Source organism: Microtus ochrogaster, unplaced genomic scaffold (genome assembly GCF_000317375.1).
Source record: "Microtus ochrogaster isolate Prairie Vole_2 unplaced genomic scaffold, MicOch1.0 UNK57, whole genome shotgun sequence".
NCBI lineage: Eukaryota > Metazoa > Chordata > Mammalia > Rodentia > Cricetidae > Microtus > Microtus ochrogaster.
The window spans coordinates 546,824-556,603 of NW_004949155.1; the positions used below are offsets into that span (position 1 = coordinate 546,824).

General features: G+C 39.0%; 2 protein-coding genes across 2 annotated transcripts in view; one reads left to right on the forward strand and one right to left on the reverse strand.

Moving 5' to 3' along the window:
- Zdhhc15 (zinc finger DHHC-type containing 15) overlaps window positions 1-9,780 on the forward strand; it is a 100,776-nt gene that overhangs the window by 6,669 nt on the left and 84,327 nt on the right. The window lies entirely within an intron of this gene.
- The window catches only part of Uprt (uracil phosphoribosyltransferase homolog), a 154,642-nt gene continuing 145,169 nt past the window's right edge, over window positions 308-9,780 (reverse strand). Inside the window, exon 7 of the mRNA XM_026777340.1 lies at window positions 308-1,704. Within this exon, the coding sequence (XP_026633141.1) occupies window positions 1,619-1,704 (86 nt within the window). The 3' untranslated portion in view covers window positions 308-1,618. The remainder of the gene's footprint in view (window positions 1,705-9,780) is intronic.

The following is a 9,780-nucleotide window of genomic DNA, read 5'->3' on the forward strand; positions in this document are numbered from 1 at the left end:
GAGAGAGAGAGAGAGAGAGAGAGAGAGAGAGAGAGATTTATTTCACCTACCATCATTCCCTTTTCCTTGCTTTCTGATCCCTTCTTCTCTCCTCATGTGCTTCCCTTCTGCTTAAATGTAGATATCTTTCTTTTTAAATTCTAGAGTTGAAAAAGAAGGGAAAGCGTGCTAATTTTCTGAGTCTGGTTTATTTTGCTTAACATGACAATGATTTCCAATTCTGATGGATTTCTTACAAATTATACAAATTACAAGATTTCATTAATTTTTACAACTGGACAAAACTCCATTTTGTGTATGTATGTATGTGTATTTATCACATTTATCTTCTCATCTGTTCATAAGCATGTAGGCTAATTCCATATTTCGGCTCTTATGAAAACTGCTGCAGTAAGCATGAATGCACAAATATCTGCATGCTATGCCAACACAGATTCTTTTACCTATATGCCCAAGAGTGGTAATGCTGAGTCATGTGTTAGTTGTATTTTTGAGGCTTTTTATCATTGATTTTTAGTTCCTATACACAGTAATGCATTTCAGTGTGAAATTTCAGACACACATTTTTGTACTTTGTTCATATTCAGTTTCCCATTGCCTTTCCTTACTCCCCCGTCTCCTCCCTCTCCTGTTGGTCCCTTTCATCTCCTCCAAGTAGTCTGTTTTCATGCATTGTGCATGCAAATATACATACATAATCTATATGCATATATAACTAATTCTACATATGAGACAAAACTTTGGGTATCTTTTTTTTCCCACTACCACCTTTGTTTCCCCATTTGGCCCCCTTCCCATACATACTCCCTTTGATTTCCATATCATATATAAGCATAAATAGATAGACATACTGTTAAATGTAGATACTTTACATATGAGAGAAATGTGCTTCTTTCTGATTCAGACATAGTTCATTTAATATGGTGATTTCAAGTTCCACCAGTTTCTCTGAAAGCAACATCCTTTCATTGTTCGTGAGATGTGCTATGAACAGCAATTTTAGTGTGCAGTAAGATCGTTTCAAAAACAAAGACTCAAAACTAATGTCTGAAATGACACACAAGAATGGATAGATTAGTTCAGAGTTTACTTTGGTTCATAAAAGAACTAGACATCTAGACTTAGTATTTCCCATGCTTACACAAATTATTATAGAACACTCCTAAACATTGACTCAAATGGAAATGGAAACACAGTTTCCTGGGGATTTGGGCCCTCTGAATCTTTACCCCAAACCTAAGAGAATGGCTATTCATGCCTTAGACAGTGGAGGTGGTTTACTCACACCAACTGGTGCTGAGTGACCCAGGTGAGATCAAATGGTTGTACTGTCTCAAGAGTAGAGAAGACTGATTAAACTCAAATCTAAAGAGACAGATGTCCAAAATGTCAAACCTTGGTATACTTTGGCAAAATAATCACACTTCCAGAGGCACAAACAAACAGAGAGACAGACAAAGGAGCAAAACCACTCCTGAGATGTAGTACAGGAAGCTAGCGTTGTCATGACAGGTGGCAGGATTTCCTCAGGATCTTATCCATGGTGTTGACTCTGCATGATAGCTTCTTCAGTCACTTTCCCAAAAGTGCTGTTTCCTGGATACCAAGAAAGCCTGTGTCACTTGAACTTCTGAGGCTCTTGTCCTGGCTGAAGCCTACCAAAACTGTTGCCAAAACCCATAGGCTCTGCTTCCTTTTGCTTTCCTGAAAACCAGAAGAAAGAGATTAACAGAGAACACAAATTTTATTCATGTCTGGACCTGAGGAATCTAGGATAGACATTCCATATTAGTGATAGCCTCCTTTCCTATTTCTACTCTTTTGAGGAATGTCTGGACTGGTTTCCACAGTGGCTGCACTGGTTTACATCCAACCAGTGATGTATGCAGTTTTTTCCCCCGAATCCTTGCAAGCATTTCCTTCCTTGGTAATAACCATTATGCCGGGAGTCGGATGGAATCACAAAGTGGTTTTAATTTACATTTCTGTGGAGGTTAAAATATTTGGACACTTTAAAAATATTTATTGATCGTTTTTTGTATTTATTGTTTTGAAAACTATGTGTTAAATTTTCTGGCTCGTTTGTTGATTGCATTATTTGGAGTTTTTGAGTTTGGCCTTGAACTCAGAGATCTGTACCTGACTGATCTTTAATTCCAAGTGTGGGATTAAAGGCATGCACCACCATATACCCGGCTGTAGCTGTCTTTTCATATGGTTAGTGTTTTCCTCGGTGCTTTACATTTTTGAAGCTCTTGTGAATGGAGTCTTTTTTCTGATTTTGGTCTTACCAGGTTAATTTCATTGCTGATGGACTGGAGAGGTATCTCTGTTGGTAAAGTGCTTGTTGCATAAGCCTGAAAAAGTTCAGCCACCATAATCCACAAAGAAATCTGAGCAGAGTGATGCACATCTGTATTCACTACTGTGGACACAGTGACGGGCAGGTCCTTGGGGGCTGACTGGCCAACTATTCCAGCCTGCCTAGTGAGCTCAAGGGCAATGAGAGGATCCTGCCTCAAAAAGAAAAAAGCAAGGTGGATAGTAACAGCAGCTGAGGTTGATCACTGTCCTTCACACACATACACGAATACACACATAAAATTCTCTCTCTCTCTCTCTCTCTCTCTCTCTCTCTCTCTCTCTCTCTCTCTCTCAGACACACACACACAAAAAAAAGAAAAGAAAAACTACAGTCTGTATATGTTGACTTTAGGTCCTGTTACTTTGCTGAAAATATCATATGTATGAGTTTTCTAGTGGAGTTTTTAAGGTCTTTAAGTATAGTTTCATGTGGTTTCAAGCTGAGATAATTTGCTTTTTTTCCCTATTTGTATCTCTTTTATTCTTGTTCTTGCCTTATTGTTCTGTCTAAGAATTCAAGCACAATGTTAACTAAGAGTGAAGAAAATGGGTACTCTTCTCATTTTAAAAGAAACGCTTTCAAATTTTCCCACATTTAGTATTACATTGGCTATGGGTTTGTTGTATATAGCCTCTATTATACTGAGGCATATTCCTTCTATGCATAGTTTTCCGGGGGCTATCATGAAGGCACATTGAATTTGTGAAAGGCCTTTTCATCTATTGATATGATTATGTTATTTCTGTCCCTGAGTGTGTTTATGCTCTGTATTACTCTTATTATCTTGCATATGTTGCATCATCCCTTTATTCTATTAAGAATTTTTGTGTTATTTGTTCATTATGTAAATTTAGTGTGTGGAGGGTAGAGTGGGTGTGGGAGAGAGGGGGAGAGGGAAGAGACAGAGAACACATCTAGTTTTGTTACTAAGGTATTACTGGCTTCACTTAATGAGGTTGAGAATGGTTGTGTTTCTCATTTTCCTAATTTATGGAATAGTTTGAGCATCATTTTTAATAGTTGATAGTTCATCTTTAAAGATCTGGCAGAATGTGGTGGTAAATCTGCCTTATTCTGTACTTTTCTTTCTTAGAAGACTCTATTATTATTTTAATATCTTTTTATTCTAGATATTTGCATTCTTTATATATTATTTTATTAAAAATTAGGACTCAAAGAGTTTGGTTTCATTGTGACATTTTCACAAGTATGTCATTATACTGTATTTGACCCTCAACCACCCTCCCCAGTTCTCAATCTTTTACTCTTGTTTGGTCACTTACCCACAAAATAGTCCCTCCTTTTGCTTTCATGTCATATCTATACCTTATTACATGCTACTGTTTGATCTCTTTAGACTTCACCATCTTCTCTCATTCTACTTTATCCCCCATATATATGTTGTTGTTCTTGTTTTCTTAAGACAGGATATTATTATGTAGCTGTGGTTGTCCTAGAACTCACTATACATACCAGACTGGTCTCACACTCACAGAGATCCACCTACCTCAGCCTCCTAAAAGCTGGGATAAAAGGAGTGTGCCACTATGCCCAGCTTTCACAAATATAGGTATATAGAAGTTCAAATATATATTTTGCATGTAAGAGAAAATAAGCAACATTTGTCTTTCTAAGTTGGCTTGTTTCATGGAACATAATCAACTCCAGTTCATCCATTTCCTATGAATATTTGTTTTTATTTTCTTTATAGCTATTTGATTTCCATTTATCTGTTGATGGCACCTCTGCAAGTCAGATTCTCCTCCTTCTATGGAATCTGTTATTTCCTGTTGAGTTGCTTGCTCCTTAATGACTTACTAACTGTATTTTTTACCTTTCTATTACTGTGAAAAACACCATGTCGAAGGCAACTTAGAAGGAAAGGTTAATTTGGGCTTATGGTGCCATAGGTATGAGCGCCACTCATGGTGGGCAACATGGCAGCAAGCACAGGCATGGTGGCAGGAGCAGAATACCAAGAGTCCACAGTTTGGTCCACAGTAAGGAAGTAGAACAAGTGAGCTGGAAATGGTGCACGGCATTTAACTCTCAAAGCGCACTCACAGTGCCATTCTTCCTCCAATAAGGTCGCCTCTTCTAAGGTTCTCCAAACACTACCACCAACTTGGGGACCGGGTATTCAAAAGCCTGAAACTACTGGGTACATTCAAATCATCACACTAACCTATAGTTTAAAGACTATATTCTTTGCCAGCCATGGTCTATTCAATTCTCTGTTCCTTAAATAGTGTTCAGCTTGTGGTGTAGGGGTTTCTACAGAAGCTTACAACCAGCATGGAAATGACCTATGAGAAACAAGACGGAAATCTGGTTCATTGTGACTTAGGTAACTACTGGTAATGGTTCGAACTTCTAAAGTCAGACACTAGGCAGTTTTGTTTTAGCCATATTTAAGTGTGTTTCCTGACGATAATTGACTGAATCCAGTGTGTACAACAAAGTTTAAGACTTGTTTACATTGAAACTCATGAAACTTTGAAAGTGCATATGGCTTCTTCCATAAAGATGGGTTCTGTTAAGTCAGGAACAATGCTCAAGGTAAGAGTCTCGAGAGAATGAGTGAGGGAAATGCAAAGCCTGTGGGAGTCAGGAGTGGCCTGACCCCTAGGATAGCACAGAGGTTATCTAGGCTATTGTAAAGCACAAGTGACATCTCCCATAGGATGGGTTTTATGGACTGAGAAGCAATTCTCAAGGTCTAAGGGAAGAAGAGTCTTCGTGATAATAGTCTTTGGGATACAGGTGTGGTCTGGCCCTACAGATAGTGGACTGAGAAACAATGCTCAAGGTCCAGGGAGAAAATTTGGGAGAAACAAACATAATAGTCTGCGGTGCTCGGTGAAGCCTGGCCCTACAGATAGCAAAAGATTAGCAGGTCATAAACTACATCCTTCCCCAGCATTCCATGTGGAACACAGACAAACATCTACTTCCTTTGAAGAGATAAGCCTGTGGTTTAAATTTCCTGGTTTTCCTAGTGCTTATTTGTGTACACAAGGACTTTGTACTCTCTACATATTTCATGGATGCTTCAAGTAAAATATATGTGTAAAAGTATGTCTCAGTCTTTGCAGATTGGCTTTGTGTTGGAATTTCCTTTAGTCTTCGTTAAATAGGCTGTTTACAACTATACCTAAGCCACCTCTTCCTGTTTTTTCAATTTCCGAAGTCCACCTAGAAGTAAAAGCTTGGAGTTTTTGCAGCCTTTTAAGAAGAGGCATCACATTTTTGAATGTCTGCACACCCCTCTCAGTTCTGTGGTGCGCATGGTCCCACTTAATTATCCTCCTTCCACCAGCTGTCTGTTTGGTCGACCTTCTCTTGACCAAGCGTGGAAAAGACCAAAGTCTATGGATGAGAGAAGCTCACTTGTCAGGACTGGAATGAGACAGTGTACACAGAAGGATGAGTGAGGACAGTGAGTTCTCCGGATGGAGCACGGCCAGCTTTACTGCAGGATTCAATATGTAATGGGATTAGTTTAGATGAGCCACACGCAGAAGGCAGAAGTCAAATAGGGGTTGAAAGCTGCACATTAGCATAGCGCAGTTCACCACAGGAAAAACGACGATGAGAAGGAGGGGCGTGGGGAGTGGGAGCAGCAGCAGAAAGGTGAACAATGGCCACCAGCCGAGAAAAGGAGTGAGCTCAGGATCACAAACACTTGAAAATGCAGCCCAAGAGAAGACATTCGGACGCGAGCTTGACGATGAACTTGATTTCAAAAGTATTTTTACACCTGAAATTCTTTAAAGAACCAATCAATATAAGGGAAAAAAAATCCTTTCTTGCAAATTTTCCAGTTAAGAGTTACAAACTTTTGAGGGGAAAATACCGTATTTTAAAAGATCATGACACTTATTTTCACAGAACTGAGTTTTTTTAGAAAGAGACTAAGACATTCTAGTCATAATTGAAATGAGGGTGTTGTAAGAGTCATCTCAAACTTTTGCAAAATGAGTCTCTTATGAGGAATCTCTTGAATAAATGTACAGTTAGCTAATTCAATGACGAATTTGCCATGCATGGTTATAGAATGATGTGGTTAGACAAGTTTATAACTGCTCTTTCTTCAAATTTCAGTTGACTCCTAGGAAAGGAGAGGACTGGAGTTAGCATTGAACAGCTTTTGTTCTCATTTCTCTTCCATACTTACTGATTGTTTGTAACTGGACATGAAGACAAATTTCAAAAAGTGGAGTACGTGGGGCTTAATGGGATAATCAACAAATGTGGTTGAGAGAGCATGGAAGAAACTCTGTGTTATGGCTGCCAAATAGAAACATAACAATAGTGGTGATATTTAAAGTTTTAGAAGGAAACAAAGCTAAAAAGCACAAGTGAAATTAATTTATAATTAATATTTTATTAAATATTTAATTTGAATTTATTTAATCTAATATATGAAAACATTTCCACTTCAGCATATCATCCATATACAATTATTAAAAAGATATTTGTATTCCTTTTTGTATTTCATTTTCTGAAGCTAGTGTCTTTTTATTGAAAACTAATTTTTCTGAAAATGTGTTTGGATCAGTTTCTTTTTCTACAACTTCTCCCAGAATTTCCCGACATTTTTATCCCTCCCCTCCCATTTCTTTCAAACAGAAATACTTCAAACAAATCAGAATTAACAAAAAAGAAAGAAAATAAAAGCACAACAACAACAACAACAACACCACACACACACACACACATACACACACACACACACACACACCAAAATCCATAAAAACACAGAATTGGAAAGCATATAAGCAAGAGAACAACCAGACAAAAATGCTATTGAGTTCGTTTTGTTTTGGCCATCTACTTCCTTCTGCATGTGGATTGTATGATCTAATCTCATTACATGGTAATTGTCTTGCAGTTACTTAAAGCTGCCTGTGCTCCATTTTCTGTATATACATTGTCTCATTCCAGTACCAACAAGTGAACTTCTCTCACCCATAGTCTTGTAGTAAATGGCCAAAAAAAAATGAGAAGTAGGGCCTCTGATTAACTTAAAAGCAATTATGCATAAAGAATTTATAAATCTGTTTACCTGGACTTAAACAAAACATATCATATACATGCACCAAACATTACATGGTACCTCACTAATAAGTACAGCTTTATTTAGAGTTTCACTTAAAGATAAGTAAGTAAATGAGAACAAGAGCAATCCACCTGTTGTACCAAAGAACAGTTAATCTTCATTAGTATTAGTCTCCAGGCAACTCACCTCTTACTCACTTCATTCTTTAAGATTTTCACATTTTTAGGATGTCTTTGTATATGTGTGTGTTTGTGTGTGTGAACACTCATGAACATATGTGTGCATGTACCCACGAAGGCTAGAATCCCCCTGGAACTGGTGTTATAGGCCCCCTCCAGCTCCTCCTGTGTCCCTTTCCCATACTCCCTACAATTCATGACCTTTTTGATAATTATTGCTGTTGTGTACACCCAAAGCAAAGCAAAACAAAAAGTTGTTGTGGAATATTATTTTGAGGTTTGCTACATTTGTTTATGTTGTACAACATTTGTTTAATGATGCAAAGATGTGTTGCATTCTTTTATGTTGCATTTGTTTAACTCTGTGAAACTGTTACTTTGTTTGCCTAAAACACCTGATTGATCTAATAAAGAGCTGAACAGCCAGTAGCTAGGCAGGAGAGAGAAATAGGTGGGACTGCCAGGTAGAGAGAATAAATAGGAGAAAGAGAAAACAAAAGGAGCGAGAAAGGGAGAAGGAAAGGAGGTCACCAGGGAACAGCCAGACAGCCACATAGCCACACAGCTAGCCACGGAGTAAGAACTAAAGAAAGGTATATAGACTAGAGAAAGGTAAAAGCTCAGAGGCAAAAGGTAGATGGGATAATTTAAGAAAAGCTGGTTAGAAATAAGCCAGGCATTCATGAGTAAGAATAAGTCTCTGTGTATTTATTTGAGGGTTCTGTGGCAAGTCCCCAAAGATCAAAGTGTAAAAACAAAAAAGAACCAACTACAAATAATGAGTCTAGTTAGTGTTGCCTGCATGTACATGTGTATGGTTAGAAGTGACCACTTAGGATTGGGAAATTTGTTATCAGGGGGCTCATCTCTGAGAAAAACAAATTCTCTCTCCTGTAGCAGCTGTTGACTGCCTGCGGCTCTTCATCTAGATGTGCAACAGCCTTGTGAAAATTTCCTGTATCCTCATTTCCATGTCCACTGTGAAGGTCCTATGCAACCATATTTAGAGTATATGGGTGCAGCACCCCGGTCATGTCAGAAAGACTAGCTCTCCCTGCAGTTGTTCTGGTCCTCTGAGTCTTACAGTCTTTGTGCCCCCTCTTCTACAATGATCCCCAAACTTTAGTTGTAGGGGTTGTGTTGTAGATATTCCAGTTGGGTGTAGACATAAAACAGTCAGTTGCTCTCTGCTCTTTGGTCAGGTGTGGATCTCTGAGGCACCCCCCTCTGCTGATAAAAGATGCTTCTTTGATAAGGGCTGAGAGGTACATTTATCTTTGAGTAGAAATCTAAATATTGAAGCTGGATTGATTCTTATAAATGATAGTAATAGGTTATTTCTTAGGGTTATGACTTCTGCAAGCACAGGCTCTTGACTGGGTTTACAGGAACAGGAATTAGCTACCTCCTCCTGAATGGGTCTTAAGTTTAATTAGACAACTGTTTCGTAGTCCTCAGACCTAACTACCACTTTTGCATTATTGGGAAATCCTGTCAGTTCAGTTGTTATTGTGGTTCTTGGGTTGACAACTGGGTCAGACTCTTAATAACTTTTCTCCTTAGGCAGCTTGCATAGCACCTTTGGATACATTGAGAACTAGCCATTAAGAGAGGAGGCTTCCAAGTCTGGACTGTAACCAAAGTGCATAGTGTCTTCAGCAATAGGGCCATGCCTTCAAGTTGTGGGAGGTAATCAGGGGGAATGGAAATAACCTATATTGTTTTGATGGATCTCCTGGCCCTGGGGGGACTTTTGTTAGATACTCTGTTGATGGAGGAAGGTCATTGGTTAATTAAATAAAGAAACTGCTTGCCCTGATATGTTAGAACATAGGTGGGTGGAGTAAACAGAACAGAATGCTGGGAGGAAGAGGAAGTGAGCTCATGTAGTAATAAGGGCGGCGGGGCTGTGTCCCCTGCACCCCGGCCGCCTCCTCGGCTAGCTTATGCCCCGAAATAATTACACGGACACTGTATTCATTTAATCACTGCTTGGCTCTTTAGCTCTAGCCCTTTTCTCTGCTAACTCTCGCACCTGGACTAGCCCATCTCTAATAATCTGCTGTAGCCCACAAGGTGGCTTACCAGGGAGCTTCTAGCCTACGTCCATCCTGGGTCGGAGCTTCATCACGTGTGCCTCAGAGAGCAGAGCTCTCGCCTCTGCCCGCAAGAGT